This window comes from Martes martes (genome assembly GCF_963455335.1).
Source record: "Martes martes genome assembly, chromosome: 3".
NCBI lineage: Eukaryota > Metazoa > Chordata > Mammalia > Carnivora > Mustelidae > Martes > Martes martes.
In genome coordinates, this window is record NC_137890.1 from 59,523,588 (window position 1) to 59,540,927 (window position 17,340).

At 36.9% G+C, this 17,340-nt stretch overlaps 1 protein-coding gene and 1 pseudogene across 2 annotated transcripts in view; one reads left to right on the top strand and one right to left on the bottom strand.

Moving 5' to 3' along the window:
* Positions 1 to 603: 603 nt before the first annotated feature.
* Positions 604 to 17,340, bottom strand: part of KPNA3 (karyopherin subunit alpha 3) — a 99,416-nt gene continuing 82,679 nt past the window's right edge. The window contains exons 11-17 of the mRNA XM_080798599.1: positions 11,896 to 12,027; positions 10,779 to 10,907; positions 8,024 to 8,128; positions 7,855 to 7,926; positions 7,541 to 7,703; positions 5,603 to 5,697; positions 604 to 3,186 (exon numbers count right to left, since the gene is read on the bottom strand). Coding sequence (XP_080654725.1) covers positions 3,088 to 3,186; positions 5,603 to 5,697; positions 7,541 to 7,703; positions 7,855 to 7,926; positions 8,024 to 8,128; positions 10,779 to 10,907; positions 11,896 to 12,027 — 795 coding nt within the window. The 3' untranslated portion in view covers positions 604 to 3,087. The remainder of the gene's footprint in view (positions 3,187 to 5,602; positions 5,698 to 7,540; positions 7,704 to 7,854; positions 7,927 to 8,023; positions 8,129 to 10,778; positions 10,908 to 11,895; positions 12,028 to 17,340) is intronic.
* Positions 13,633 to 14,569, top strand: LOC308340474 (heterogeneous nuclear ribonucleoprotein A1-like; annotated as a pseudogene). The gene has a single exon. The product of its transcript is annotated as a heterogeneous nuclear ribonucleoprotein A1-like (transcript).

Below are 17,340 nucleotides of genomic sequence, written 5' to 3' on the forward strand. Positions count from 1 at the left end.
TCAATTCCTATATTCCACAGTTACTTGTTCTCAAGGATTAGACAGGCCGTAAAGTTTGATTTTGTTGTTTGGTTCATCAAAGTCATAATCACACCATTTTCTCAAACGGCCCAAGTCATGGTATTTAAACCTGAGGTGTGCAGGGAGAAGGCCACGTGATGAGGATGACAGCAAGGGCTGGAGGGATGCCACTACAAGCTGAGGAACACCCAGCACTGCCCGGCACCCCAGAAGCTGGGAAGAGACAAAGAAGGGTCCTCCCCAGAGCCTCCAGAGAGGGTCCCAGCCTGCACCTGATTTCCGACTTCTGGCCTCCAAAACTGGACAACAGTAAGTTCCTCCTGTTTGAAGCCACCTGGGTTGTGGTACTGTTAGGGTAAATCAGGAAATAATAAAGATTTGGGCATTTCTTATTTTTCACAAAATACTCTGAAATATAGCACTGTTATTGTCCTGGTTTGTTATAATGGAAGAGAGAAATTAAAATACAATGAAAGAGTAATGCATGACTTGCCTCCCACTGTGGTTGTTTGAAAAATAGTTCCAAATTTAAATTTAACCATGCAGAAAACAAAAGTACGAAACTGAGAAACTCTTAGAAATAAGTTCTTCAATGTTTTATCATATTTGATAGCAGCTTCTTTTATTGGTTACAAAACCTAAGCCCATATACAAAATTAGGAACACATTTAGATGCCTCTTTTGAAAGAACGTTTTAGTTTTTTTTAACTGAGTTTAAAAAAAATAAAAACAATGCAATTTTTCAACACTGTTCTGAAAACTTAAAAGTGCAGCAATATACTTAGTTTCCTTTGTCTACGAAATGGTGCAATTCCAATTCCAAACTGATAAGGTCACAACAAATTGAATCAAGCAAATGCATACGTATGTCTGCACTACTTGATGCTAATGTCTTATGTTAGTTCGCGCTTAAAACACAAGAGGAAATAGGAATCGGCACAGTAGAGGCCCAATTTAATCTCAATGTGTGCAAAATTTAAAAGGTAACTGTCAGTAAGTAGTAGGGAGAGTCCAGAAGAAACTAAACTGGAAGGGGTACAATTCACAATATCGAGAAGATTTGGACTTTAAGGGTTTCACCGAAGTTTGTGACCTTAATTAGCTTTGACTTTGTTATTCCTACTTTTAGTGAACACCACACAGTTTCAAAAATTTCGACTACAGTGTCTGAACAGGATGCAGTTACCATATGAAGCTATAACTCAAAATTTGGATAAAGAAAAAAGGCACAATGAACTTCAACTCAATTTTATGTGCACAAGAGTTGAAAAATCTGAGCCACCTTAAAGAGAAATTGATTCTAAAATTTATAAAACCTATAAATAATCAGAGGCCAAACCACTATATTAAAACAGATTCTCTAGCAAGTAAAAATCTTGCAGTTTAAACATACGCTTGTATCCATTTTAGATACAAGACAAAACTCGCTCTTTAAAGTGGCTCCACCTTGGCAGATACATATATTTGTAATGAATGCACACCTGCTATGTGTTGTTTATCAGTGAAAACACCCCAGCTGATTCACAAAGCTCTGATGGCATCTGTCTCATCTTCATCACAGTAAATACACCCCCCATCGGATACTAGATTAGTTTAGATTTTTCTATCCCTTCACATCAATGCATTGGGAAATTATACCCAGTAAACAATAGCAACAAAACCATTTCTGTGACAGCACAAATTATTCAGTTTAAAAATTTTCAAATTCATATTCTTTCATTAATAACTGGGTCAGACAATTTACCGGAAGCAAGGACTTTACACAGTAATACCAAATTTTGCAGAATTGCTTAAAGATCACTGCAAATCAGGTTTATGTCAAATAACTGCAGATTATTCCTCTACACAGATCCTTGTCTGAATCTTTTAATATGTGAATATGCTTTTAGAGTAGGATCTGAATTAACTTTCCCAATACTCAAAGAATGAAGTTTTATAACACTTCTAAATAGTTGCTGGTTTGTTGCCAACCACATTATCAAAAGCACTGGTTACTAAGTAAAAAATATTTTAAGACTAAATTACAGTAAACATGAAAGCTCCACAGTTTAAACCCAATATAAATCAACCATATCCAATTATCAATTTAAAACAAAAAATATTAACTCCTGAAAGCTGAAAGCAAGATTTTTTTTTTTTTTTAAACATCACCAATTGGTACTTCAGACCTTTGTTTTTTGTTGTTGTTTTACATTTGTTTTTTTCTTTATAGTCAGGGACTCTTGCTTTCAACTTAAACAGAAGTTCAAGTCCGTAACAGGTTGCAGCTCAGGTAAAATACCATGCACAGCATTTGATTACTTCAAAACAGCAGGAACACACAGGCTGAAGTGAGTGGTCAAATAGGGCTTGCTGTTCTCAAAAATTAGGTATAATGGCGAAAGCATTACCATCCATAGCTAAAGTTCTTCCTCCAACCCTGGCTTCTGAGGCAGATAATAAACACATCAATTACTGGTAGATGAAGCACAGTTTTTTTTAAAACTTATCTGTTTAATCAATAACCAAGTTTCTTTTTTTAAGTTACTTTTTTGTGTGTCAGTTCCACCAATGAAAATCATTTGGCTTGTACTTTAAAATCTATTCTTCCACATAAAGAATATGAAAATATGTTTGTGGAGGACAATGATGGAGGCTCAGATCAGACTGCACCTCTTTAGTCTTCCAACGTGTATATGCATCATACCAAAGTGTCTTGATCCACAGCGCACCATTTTCCAAAGGAATATCAAGTGGGCAGCTGACATGCCACCACTATGGAATATTCTAAACTGGAGACTGCAGTTGTCAGCATGTGGCACCAGGGAACAGGGAAAAATAGGGTAGTTGAGATTGTTAAGGAGAATTCTAAAACAGTTTAGGAAATCATGCATATGCATTTACAGTCCATGTGATAGTAACTTTTGGCAACTGCAAAGTGACTGAGACATGGCTTGCTTTAGAAGCATCAAAACGAAGAGGCATGTGTGTTTTGGAGCCTTTTGTTGTTGTTCTTCTTCTTGTCATTTGGTAGCCATCTGGTGGTGCTTCGTATTGAATTGGGAAAGATGCTGCACTCAACTGAACTTAAAAATTAAATTCTTTTGTTTGAAGGTTGGCTGTTGGGTCAAAATTGTAAGTACCTCCTTGTGTTGCTTCAGGAATGAGGCTAGGATCTTCATCAATCTATAAAAAACAAAAAGTCCTTATTATGTTAAGATACTACATGTTACGGTATAAGCAGAACTTCTTATGAGAGTTCTATTCAAATGTTGTAAAATCATTCTGTATGTTTCAATCAATAAAAATATTTAAATCAATAATATTAAGAAATTTAACAATTTATTTATTTATTTAAAAGATTTTATTTATTTGACAGACAGAGATCACACGTAGGCAGAGAGGCAGGCAGAGAGAGAGAGAGAAGAGGAAGTAGATTCCCCACTGAGCAGAGAGCCCAATTCGGGGCTCGATCCAGGGCCCTGGGATCATGACCTGAGCTGAAGGTAGAGGCTTTTTATTTTTTTTTTTTTACATTTATTTATTTGACAGAGAGAGATCACAAGTAGGCAGAGAGGCAGGCAGAGAGAGAGAGAGGAGGAAGCAGGCTCCCTGCTGAGCAGAGAGCCTGATGCAGGGCTCGATCCCAGAACCCTGGGATCATGACCTGAGCCGAAGACAGAGGCTTTAACCCACTGAGCCACCCAGGTGCCCCAACAATTTATTTTTTTTAAAGATTTATTTATTTTAGAGACAGTGCGGGTGTGTGAGCTGTTGGGGAGGGGAGGGGAGAGGGAGAGAAAATCTCCAGCAGGACTCCCTGCTGACTGCTAAGCCCAAAGGGGGTCTTAATCTAATGAGCCAAAATCAAGAGTCCAAGAGCTGGACACTCAACCAACCGAGCTACCCAGGTGCACCAAGTAATTTAACAATTTAATTAAACTGAACACACATTTAAAAAGTGCTCCAATTTTTTTATCCCCTCTCTCATCCCTAGTCCATTCTTAAGCTTCTGTACCTGTAGATTTATTTTACCTATCTGAACACACATCATTTCTATAATTACAGTTGACCCTTGAATAATACGGGGGCAAGGGGAACCAACCCCTCCCCAATGCAGAGTCAAAAATCCAAGTATAACTTCTGACTCTCCCAAATTTAACTATGAAAAGCCTACTGTTGACTGGAAGACTTACTGATAAACATAAACAGTTGATTAGCACATATTTTATATATTATATGTATTATATGCTATATTTTTAAAGGGATTTTTTTTAAAGACTTTATTTATTTATTTGACAGACAGAGATCACAAGTAGGCAGAGAGGCAGGCAGAAGAGAGAGGGGGAAGCAGGATCATGACCTGAGCCCAAGGCAGACACTTAACCCACTGAGCCACCCAGGCACCCCTATATACTGTATTTTTATAATGAAGTATGCTAGAGAAAAGAAAATATTACTAAGAAAATTCTAAGAAGGAGAAAATATATTTTTTGGAAAGATTTTATTTATTTATTTGAGAGAGAGAAAGAGAGAGAGAGAGCATGAGCAGGGGGAGAGGAAGAGGGACAAGCAGACTCCCCTCCAAGTGAGGAGGCCCACACGGGGCTCGATCCCAGGACCCTAAAATCATGACCTGAGGTGGTCAGATGCTTAACTGACTGAGTCACCCAGTGCTCCAGAAAATACATTTACAGTACTGTACTATATTCATAAAAAAAACAAAAACCAGGGGCGCCTGGGTGGCTCAGTGGGTTAAACCTCTGCCTTCGGCTCAGGTCATGATCCCAGGGTCCTGGAATCGAGCCCTGCATTGGGCTCTCTGCTTAGCAGGGAGCCTGCTTCCTCCTCTCTCTCTCTCTCTGCCTGCCTCTCTGCCTCCTTGTGATTTCTATCAAATCAATAAATAAAATCTTAAAAAAAAAAAAACCCAAAAACCAAAAACCAAAGAAAAACTACCTATAAGTGGACCTGTGCAGTTCAAATACTTGTTCAGCGTCAACTGTACTATTTCTTTCCATTTAACAGATTACAAATGCAACAAGAAGTGTTTTTTGTTTTTTTTTTAAAGTAATCTTTATGGGGCTCAAACTTTCAACCCTGAGATGAAGAGTCTCATGATTTACTGACTGGGCCAGCCAGGTGCCCCTCAAAGACATATTTTTGTATTTTTACCTTGTAATGATGTTTCAAACACAATATTTTTTAAAAAAAGCTGATTGATGGGCTTCTGGGTGGCTCAGTTGGTTAAGCATTTGCCTTTGGCTCAGGTATGATCCTGGAGTCCTGGGACTGAGCTGTGAGTCAGGCTCCCTGCTCGGTGGGGAGTGTGCTTCTCCTCTCTCCCTGCCCCTCCCCTCTTTTGCACTCTCTGTCAAATAAATAAAATCTTAAAAATAAAATAAAAATTAAAAAAACCTCATTGATAGAAAACAGTCATTAATTTTTTAAAATTTAGATTATTAAAAATAACTAGAGAATGCCACCTCAAGAGTATCTGATAGAAATATAAACTTGTCGTATTAATGATAAAAGGAAAATTCTTAGCAAACTTACAGTATGTATAGGTTTTAATGTACATCCAGGCATAATGCATACTTACATCATCACCAGAGAAATACTGATCTATGATTTCAAATGCTAATTTATATATGTCTTCATTTTCATGTTGCTGTAAAACTTCAATTTTCTCCAAGCCTGACAAAAACAAAAATATCAAATAATTAAGCAGACACAAATAAAAACTGTTCATTTTCACCACGGAAAATCTGAAAGAACTCAGAAAACCTTCCCACCACTTTCCAAAGATAACAGTTTTCTAAAAAACAGACATACTCTGAGCTGCTCTGGTTGAAGGACCAGTATCTCACTAATTTCTTCCTCTCTACAAACCCTGAAGTACACTTGTATCTGAGGCAGAAGGTTTAAAAAAACACCGAAGCACTCCATCTGACAGACAAGAAAGCTATGGTCCAGAGACGTAAAGCGATTTACTGCCGGCTGCATGGCAAGTTAGTGACAGACCTTGAACCAAGGCCTCCCTAGACTGTTTTAGTGGAAGCACACTATATCATATGGTAATTTTTAACTTTCCCTTTGTTTTCCAAATGTTACTACTTTTATATAACAAGTTTTCAGAAACTTCATGATTGACTCATATAAACAGAAGACAAAGCTTTAAATTTTGAAGTAATTAAATAGGGTCCTTATCTCCTATCAACATAATGAAACTGGGAAACAATTTTTCAGAACTGTAGAATGCTTTCATTTTTTTTCTCAATATATTTACTCCAAGCATCAGATGCACAAGTCTATAAATTTAAATCCTTAACAGTATTTTTTCTTGAAATGTTTTTTTAGCTAGGTTATTTTGAAATAGTTGCATTTTTTCTTTATATAGTAATATAAAACCCAGAAAAATGGGAATATAAGTAACAAAGATAATGGATGTAAAGTTCTTTATAAAATTATAAAATACTAAGTAAACGTGTATCCTAACTATAACTATACCTCCCATAGACCAAAACAACTATATTGATAAAAAGCTGAAGAGTTACAATTCTGCAGTTTAAACTCTCTGAGGGTAAATTGTTCTGTATTAGACTACAATGCTAATTTCAAATTATCTCAAAATATCTTAAAACCAGAATGAACAGTGAATTAATAGTATGAAGATCTACTTCTATGACCATAGATTAAATTCCTTAACATCTCTAGGATAATTTCTTCTTATTATTAAGAAAATACTTTCAGTCCAAATATTTTATGATGCTATTACATTTGCTTTCTCTTAAAAAATAAAATGGGTAGTATAACTACATGTAATAATCAACAAGATATAGAAAATAAAACATCAAAACAGAATGAGTTAATTTAAGGTTTGGGCAATTTAGTACATAATGAACAGGTACCTTTAAAAATAAAACTTTAAAAAAATATATTTCATATGTCATTACCAGAGAAATAATTAATATAGTATTTCAAATCACAGTTTTCTCATTAAAATGTCGAAGTAACTTCTGTGGTAGTAAGTTCAGCACGCAGCTCTAGCAATCTAAGTCTGAAATAAAATATCTAGATGACTCTGGAATCATTAACCTTTGCCAACAACATGGAACAGTTTTTCACAAAGTACTGTCCACAGAATCACATGATATTAGGTGTAACATGAAAGAAGTGTTTCACTGTGGCTGATTCGAAGTTTAACAAAGCTTCTAAGTTTCTCTGCTATAGTGGTTCTTGAGCTTTCAATTTGCTCTCAGGCACTATGGCTTCAAGAGGAATGTTTATGTTACCTAAAAAGCAACATAAACCTCTAGGAAGGCACGGAGTGACCTTCACAACTTGGTTTTCCAAAGTATGGATTAACGCTTGCTGGAAAATCTTCCTGGAATGCTAACATGGCAACAAAGGACAGCAACATACTTTGATGATGGAACGGCAGTGTTTCCTGACAGTTTTCTTCCTACTTAGCTGTCTTTAAAGGAATTACTGTTTCAGCATTCCAGTGCTCAACTATTTTTCTTCAATCCACTCTTACCTCCACATTCTTCTATGATTTCAGCTATTGTGCTTGCTTCATCACCAGCCATTATCAGAATGTTTTTCAGACCATCGAGGACCACCTGAACAACTTGAGAATCTTTCACAGACAGTAAATTACAGAATGGTGGTATTACATTCTGCTGTACAAGGTACTCAACCTAGGCAACAAAGGAAACATTTTTACTCATATAATGATCTTTTCCCCAAAAAGAACACAGCACAGGACTTATAAACAATCCGCAGCTCCTAAACATAAGAGAGCAGTATACTTTCCAGTATTAACAATCATAACAGTTTCTCCATACTCACTTGATCTTTTCTGCCACTTATCGTTAGGTTGCTAATTGCCCAAGCAGCTTCTTTTTGTGTTCCAAAGTCCCCCTGAAGGTTAAAAAAGAAACGATTACATGAATTCTTTATTCGAAAAATCTTGGTTATAATATATTAATGTACATGATAAACTTATAATACCACTGACCTTAGCAAGCTGATGAATAATCATAGGAATTAATCCCGCATCTATTACAGCTTGAACTTGTTGCTGGTTGCCTGCTGTTATGTTGGAAAGGAACCACACTGCTTCCTATAATTGAACAAAATAAAAGGTACCTTTGTTTGAAAAATTATTTTTAATGCATTTATATTTTTATTTTAATGTAGTTTACATATACTATAACAAAATCACTTGAGTTCCATTAGGGGGAATGTATCCAAAAAGCAATTAGGTGACACATAATCTCTCATTTTAAACAAGTTATAAACCAAACTTCTACCCATAATATTTGGACCCCAATAACCTAGCATTTATCTATCCAATAAAACATATGCCTATAAAAGCTAGGCCAATTATTTTATTTTATTTTTAAAGATTTTATTTATTTATTTGACCGAGAGAGAGAGCACAAGTAGGCAGAGAGGCAGGCAGAGGGAGAGGGGGAAGCAAACTCCCTGCTGAGCAGAGAGCCGGATGCGGGGCTTGATCCCAGGACCCTGAGACCATGACCTGAGCAGAATGCAGAGGCTTAACCCACTGAGCCACGCAAGCGCCCCACAGACCACTATTTTAGACAATGGTAATACGGCATTGAACAAAACAAACAAAAACCCTAACTCATGCAGCTTACATTTTTGGTGCTTAAGGTCCCTCTAAAAAGAAAAGGACAGAAGTAAATAAAACACTCAATTTCAGTCTGTTAAAACTTCTAGGGAAAAAAAAAAAAAAAAAAAAAAAAAACTTCTAGGAAAGGAGAATTGTTTTATTATAAAAATAATTACTTGGGAGACATATTTAGAAATTAAGTACCTGATTAGTCTGGAATGGGTCTATATAATAAATTTTATTATAACCTTAAAGAATTTGTAAGTCACAAACCAGCCGGTTCTATTTCAATTTCAGTGTCAAATGTTGTCTCTTCTTCTACAATTAAAAAAGTTCACTATAAATATTTTGCTATCCAATTGTGGTAAGATGTTAAGGACTGGTAAATCAGTGTTTAGAGTATATGGGATACTATTCTTACAAATTTCCCGTAGGTTTGAACAATTTCAAACTAAAATGCTAAGGGAATATGGGGCGCCTGGGTGGCTTAGTTGGTTAGGTGTCTGACTCTTGATTTGGGCGCAGGTCATGATTTCAGGGTCCTGGGATTGAGCCCCATGTTGGGCTCTGCACTCAGTGGGGAGTCTGTTTTCTGATTCTCTCCCTCCCTTGGCCTCTCACGCCCCCGCTGCCACCACACCGCACTCACTCGTGTGTGCTCTCTCTCAAATAAACAAATCTTTTTTAAAAAACGCTGAGGCAATACAATTGAGTTTTATTCCACCATGAGGGTCCCATGATGATCCCAAGTGCAAATAACACAAATGCTCAAGTTGAAAAACTTCTGAGGAGACTAACTGGCTGCTGAGGCTGAGTAGGTAACTATATGAACCATTTTTCTTTCCCCCATGATACCTTCACTCAGAGCATATCGATCACAGGCCAGAACTTCTCTGCACCCACTTCTGTCCGGCTTCCTCACTTCTCAGCTCTGTTTCCAATTATGGAATACATTTTAGCTGTAAAAATCACCTATATTATTGAAATTTCTACAGTAAAAATAACTGGCCCAGGGTCTAAAAGAGTCTGGCTTCTTTCCCTTCATTGGAACAAATGTATTCATAAAATACGCTTTTTGACAACATACTTTTCTTAAGAATCCAACTGTCAAATTATAGTTGGGTAACTATATAAATATAGCTATGACACAGAAGAAATGATCAGTTATGTTGGTTTTGGGGATGGTGGCATTTCAGGAAGATAAAACTACATTAGACTAAATGCAAATCAAAACCACAAGACATCATTTCACAGCTACTAGGGTGGCTATAATAATAATTTAAAAAAAGGAATTGGAACCCTCATACAGTGCTTGTGGAAACGTAAAATGGTACAGCCGCTATGGAAAACAATTTGGCAGTTCCTCAAAAAGCTAAACATAGAATTACCATATGACTGGGCAGTTCTACTCCTAGATATATACCCAAGAGAACTGAAAGCAGGGACCCAAATAGACACTTGCTTGCCAGTGTTTATTGCAACATTATTCACAACAGCCAAAAGGTAGAAAAAACTCCAAGTGTCCATCAACAGATGAATGGATAAACAGAATGTGGTATATATATATATATATACAGTGGAATATTTGTTCAGCTATAAAAAGAAACAAAGTTCTGATACATGCTCCAACATGGATGGACCTTAAAAAAATTATGCAATGTGAAATAAGGCAGACATAAAAGGAATTAAGTACTTAAGTATATATTTAACAATTAACAATTAAGTTTGTATTTCAACTCTGAAATTTTAAAAAAGACTTTTTTGATCCTTTAATTTAAGCACTGCCTCTTTTGGTCCAACCTAATTTCACAGGGAGATTAAATTATGATCTCTCTGTTTATAAAAGATACCAGCCATCCAATGAGAGATTTTGTACGTATTCTCGCTTAGTGGCTACTACTTTACTGACTCTTGCTACTGCTCAATCTATTTTAATAAAAACACTGGTTATTTTATCAGGGGAGCACTTATAACAAAATAACTGCAGAGGTGATGTGAAATAATTCTCATCTTAACTACAGTGGTATTGAAGACAATCATGATCAAACAAATAGCAATAGAAAACAAGGGGACAGTTAAAAATGAAATATACAGAGAGAAAGAAATGCACCAGTGAGGCAATTATATGCCTTACCTTATTTATCTTCTCTTTTGGGTGTGATAAGAGATTTGGGAAGTGTGACAGGACATCGCAGTTGAGAACAACCTGGGTCTGCTCATCAGTACCAGTCACTATGTTGCCAACTGCTCTGAGTGCTGCTGTCTAGGTGGGGATAAAAAACACTTTCTATAAATTTATTTGTTTATGATGAAGCGGATTCTTTATTTTTCACAATCCTGAGAAAATGTAAAAATGCAAGGGGTAGATGATTGACACTTAATGTATTCTTAGACAAAGTACTATGTAGAACTGAGAGGCAATTTTGAATTTTAAATAAGTCTTGTAAAAAATGAAAATATATAGAAAAATTGTGTGAAAAACTGCTGAAAAGATTCAAAAACTAAAAAGAAATGAAAATTTAAAAAGTAAAGTTTCATTTTAACAGCAGCTATTTTTAAATTTATTACTTAATTAGTACCACAGAAATATTTTAAACAAAGGCCTGTAATGGGCACATATTTCCATCTAGACAGTCACTTTGGCAGAAGTGGAATGAATATCTCTATCAGGTACCCACCCCTAATTAGAGTGAGGAGAAATGAGAGAGAAGGAAATGCAGTTAGGATGCTGTTGCAATTATTTGGTGGGGAAAAAAAGAGTCTTGAACTAAATCAGTGGCTCTAGATAGATAAGAGGCAGACAGATTTGAAAGCTATATAATAAGAATTAACAGGACTCTGTAATGGAGGCGAAATGAAAGGAGGCATCAAGGTTTCAAGCTTTGACTATGTGGTCTACTGAAAGGGGATATAAAAAGAAGGAGCAGGTTTGTGGGAGAAGATGATACATTTTAATTCTGTCTGGTTAAAATGGCAATGGAATGCTTGAAGGTAGTTCTCAGGGGAGCTAAGACCTCGAGCACAATTGGCTATTGTCAGTCTGAAACTCTGCAAAGAATTTGGGTGAGATAAAGATTTGGAAACCAACAAAATCAGGTTCAGTAAAACAGAGGAGAAATATGGAAGATATGTGCATATCTTGTATGTATCTTATACAGAAATATGGAGACAGAACTGGAGCCTGGTTGTTCAAGTTAACAGGTTATATAGCAAACACAATTCTATACAAGTAAGAAAAATAAGATACTTACTTGAACTTTCACTTCCTGGTGACTCAGAAGGGGCACAAGAAATGGCACAACCCCTGAATCAATAACCATCTGTATCTGCTCATTACCTCCATCTGTCAGGTATGACAGAGCCCAAACAGTATCTACAAGAATCTACAGAAAGTAAAAAAGAATTACCAGTTTAGGTATTTCTTTGAATGCTTAAAATACATTAACATACCTCAGAGGTGGTGACATAAAAAGTAATTACATTTTATTTTTTAGTTTGGTGGCAAAAGTATCTGCTTACCTGATAAATCTACTAAGCAGCAGAGAACTCTCTCAATGCCTACCTCAGACCATTCTCCACAAAAATGAGACAAGTCCGAGACAACGTCTACACTAACTTCTGCATTTATATATCAGACAGATGAATTTGCAAACAGGCAGAGGGGCGCCTGGATGGGGTCATCTGGGCGCCTGAGTTGGATAAGAATCTGCCTTCAGCTCAGGTCATGATCTCAGACTCCTGGGATTGAGCCCCACATCAGGCTCCCTACTTGGTGGGGAGTCTGCTTCTCCCTCTACCTCTTCCCCTGCTTGCATGCTCCCTCTCTCTCAATAAATAAATAGTGAAATCTTAAAAAACAAACAAACAAATACAGCCCACACCTTCAGCATTAGTAGGAGTCAGAGAATACTACAAATTTCAAATTACCTGTAAGAAAAGAAAAAATTAAAATCTAGTTTTTGTTTGGAACTCCTGCCCCAAGCCTATGTAAGATTTCAGAGAAGAGAAGAGGGAAAGAGAGTTAAGTGTTTAAAAGCAACATATCCTAGGTAAAACTATGTCACACTAGTGGGAGAGAGACCATGTGGGTCCAAGAGCCTACAATATTTACTATCTGTCCTTTTCAGAAAAATAGGCTGATGCCTTCTATACCAGAGGATGAGCTTCACTCAACTAAGAGATGCCTGAAGAAATATTTCATTGTAAATCACAGACTAAAATAAACATGGGATAGGAATGGAAGAATAATTTACAAATGGTGTATGTTCTGCAAAAATAGAAATATTGCAACTTCAAAAATGGAAGGCCAGAAGGGAGCTATGCCTGAGAGCTGAACGCACCTACAATCCCACCCAGCACTAAGGCCACCCTACTGAAGGGTGTCTGCAGATGTTGTGTGTATGGGCAAAGCCTGTCTACTACTCAGTCTGGCAGTTACAGGTTAACAAGATTTATACTGAAACCAGAATCGTATAACGTAACACCCAAAATGTGCAGGCTTACGTTGTCATACCAAGAACCAGGAACATCTCAACTCAAAAGGGAAAAGACAGTCAACAGATGTCAATACCGAGATGACACAGATACTGAAATTATCTGACAGATATTTTCAAAGAACTATCATAAAATACTTCAGTGAGCAATTACAAATATATTTAAAACAAGCAAATATAGGAAATCTTAGCAAAGAAACAAAAGATATAAAGAAGACTCACACAGAAAATTTTAAACTAAAAAAATCAGTAATCCAAACTTAAAACTCACTGGAATGACTCACTAATAAAATGGAGAAAAGGAAAAAAAATCAACAAATTCAAAGATAGATCAATACAAATCACCCAATCTGAGTAACAGGAAAAACAAACTTCATGAGGGTTATAGAACAGTAACAAAAGATCTAACATCGTGCCATCAAGAGTCCCAAGAGAACTTTCTGCTGGTGGGCGCCACCGAGTAAGCATCATTAAAGTTCCCTTCCCACTGCCATCATGTCTAAGTCAGAGCCTCCCAAAGAGCCTGAACAGCTGCGGAAACTCTTCATTGGAGGTTTGAGCTTTCAAATAACCGATGAGTTTGAGGAGCTATTCTGAGCAATGGGGAACGCTTACGGACTCTGTGTGTTGAGAGATCCAAACACCAAGTGCTCCAGAGGCTTTGGGTTTGTCACATATGCCCCTGTGGAGAAGGCGGATGCATCCATGAACGTGAGTCCACACATGGTGGATGGAAGAGTTGTGGAACCAAAGAGGGCTCTCTCAAGATTCTCAAAGACCTGGTGCCCACTAAACTGTGAAAAATATTTTTGTTGATGGCATTAAAGAAGACACTGAAGAACATCATCTAAGAGATTCTTTTGAACAGTATGGGAAAATCGAAGTGATTGAGATCATAACTGACTGAGGCAGTGGCAAAAAGAGGGGTTTTGCTTTTGTAACATTTAATGACCATGACTCTGTAGACAAGACTGTCATTCAAATGGCTACAACTGTGAAGTACAGAAAGCCCTATCTAAGCAAGAGATGGCTAGTGCTTCCTCCAGCCAAAGAAGCTGAAGTGGTTAGAAACTTTGGAGGTGGTTGTGGAGGTGGTTTTGGTGCGAATGACAACTTTGGTAGTGGAGGGAACTTCAGTGGTCAAGGTGGCTTTGGTGGCAGTCCAGGTGGTGGTGGATACGGTGGCAGTGGTGATGGCTATAATGGATTTGGTAACGATGGAAGCAACTATGTAGGTGGCAGAAGCTAGAACGATCCTGGCAATTACAACAATCAATCCTCAATTTTTGGACCCATGAAAGGAGGAAATTTTGGAGGCAGAAGCTCTGGCCCCTACGCTGGTGGAGGCCAATACTCTGCCAAACCACGAAACCAAGGTGGCTATGGTGGTTCCAGCAGGAGCAGTAGCTATGGCAGTGGCAGAAGGTTTTAATAACTGTCAGGAAACAAAGCTTAGCAGGAGAGGAGAGCCAGAGAAGTGACAGGGAAGCTACAGGTTACAACAGATTTGTGAACTCACCCAAGCACAGTGGTGGCAGGACCTAGCTGCTCCAAAGAAGACACGTTTTAGACAATACTCAAGTGCACGGGCAAAAAACTCGAGGACTGTATTTGTGACTAATTGTATAACAGGTTATTATAGTTTCTGTTCTGTGGAAATTGTAAAGCATTCCAACAGAGGGTTTTAATGTAGATTTTTTTTTCTGCACCCATGCTGCTGATTGCTAAATGTAATAGTCTGATCATGATGCTGAACGTATCTTAAAAAAAAAAAAAAAAAAAAGAGTCCCAAGAGAAGTGGAGCTGAAAAATATTTAAAAAATATTTAAATATTTAAAGAAAATATTTAAAGAAATAATGACATAAAATATTTAAAGAAATAATGACATAAAATTTCCTAAATTTGGCAAAAGATAAGCAGATTCAAAAAGGGGAGGATGAGGCAAGAGAAAAGAAAGCAGAATAAGCTCTTCAATTATTGTGTAGGCATTAGGAGTCAAAAAATACTATTTAAAACTGTCAAATCAGGGGCGCCTGGGTGGCTCAGTGGGTTAAAGCCTCTGCCTTCGGCTCAGGTCTTGATCCCAGGGTCCTGGGATCGAGCCCCGCATCAGGCTTTCTGCTCAGCAGGGAGCCTGCTTCCCTTCTTCTCTCTCTGCCTACCTGTGATCTCTGTCTGTCAAATAAACAAATAAAATCTTTAAGGAAAAAAAAAAAACAACCAAAAAAACCCACCAAAAACTGTCAAATCAGATAGTAGAAGAAAAGGGCATTTTAAAGGTCTAAGTATAAAGGTAACATTAGAACAAAAATAAACTTTTCTAAATACCAAAATAAGAAAAAAAAAGCACACTAAATAGAAAATAAAACACACATAAAATACTATACAAAATAATGTGACAGAGTTGAAACTAAACATATCAAACAATATGAATAGGATTAACTCACCTATAAATAATAAAAAGATTCTTAAACTGGCTTCCCAAACAAAACCCAGTTCTATGCTGTGTACAAGAGACATATCTAAAATTAAGTCATTCAAAAAGGCTAAAAATAAAAGAACAGTAAATAGTGCATGGAAGTAAAGTTAAAAATCTAGATGAAATGAATTAATTTCCTAGAATAACAGTTTACAAAAAACTGACCTCAGAAAAGATAGACAGTTTAAGCAAGATAATTTCCATAGCAAAGATAAAGAAAATCATCAAGGAATTAACCCCACAAAGTACTAAGACCCAAAAGTTTCAAGGGCAACACTACCATTCTTCAAAGATCAGATAGACCCAATGTTATATAAATTGTTTTAGAGCATAAAAAAATAAAGAACCATAATGTTAATACCTAAACTTCAATAAAAAAGCAATAAAAACATGATATTAATGCCTCATAAAGATAGCATAAAAGTAAAACTGCAGACCGGTATCACTTACGTGAATACTGGTACAAAAATTCTAAATAAAACATTAGCAAACAGGATCCCAAACCACACTAAGAAAGCAATGTATGATGATCAGGTGGAATTATTTAAGAAATGCAAAGAAGAGGGTCGCCTGGGTGGTTCAGTTGGTTGAACATCTGACTCTTGGTTTCAGCTCAGGTCATGATCTTGTAGTCATGAGATCAAGCCCTGCATGGCACTCCATGCTCAGCAGGGAGTCCACTTGGGATTTTCTCTCTCTCTCTCCCTCTGTCCCTCCCCCACCATGTTCTCCCAGCCACCTAAAATCAATCAATCAATCAATCAATCTTAAAAAAAAAAAAATGCAAAGATGGTTCAATTTTAGAAATATCATCAATATGTCACATTAACCAATTTAAGGAGAAAAACCCTGGTTATCTCCACAGACACTGAAAAATTCAACACCCATTCCTTCTTTTAAGGGGGCGTGAGGGGGAGAGGGAATGAGAGAAACTTAGGCAGGCTCCATACCCAGTGGGGAGTCTGACGCAGACCTCAGTCTCAAAACCCTGAGATCATGACCAGAGTAGAAATCAAGAGTTAGAAACTTAACTGACTGAGCCACCCAGGTGCCCCTCAATACCCATTCTTTTTAAAGATTTTTATTTATTTATTTGACAGAGAGAGATCACAATTAGGCAGAGAGGCAGGCAGAGAGAGAGGGGGGGGAAGCAGGCTCCCTACTGAGCAGATAGCCCGATTCGAGGCTCGATCCCAGGACTCTGGGATCATGACCTGAGCCGAAGGCAGAGGCTTTAACCCACTGAGCCACCCAGGCGCTCCTCAATACCATTGTTGATGTCAACACTCAAAATAGGATTTTATGGATATTCGCGTAACATAATAAAAAAATCTATTAACTTAGGAAACAAATTTAGATTCAACAAAAAGAAGAGATTGATAAATTTGTTTACATAAAAAGCAAAAAGCCTGCATAGCAAAATGTATCAATGACAAAAGACAAATTAGGAAAATATCTGAAATATTATCACAAAATAAAGAGCTAATATCCTTAATATATAAAGAACTCTTGGAAGCTAAGGAAAAAGAATAAAAATCTGATAGAAAAACAGGCAATAAATGAAAACAGGCTATTTGCAAAGATGTAAAAATGGCCCTTAAATATATGAAATCATGTCCAACTTCACTTATTTAAAAAATGCAAATTAAAACTGATACACAGTTTTTCACCTATTAGACTGGCAAAAATTAAAAATGTGACATCACATTCTATTTGCAAGGCT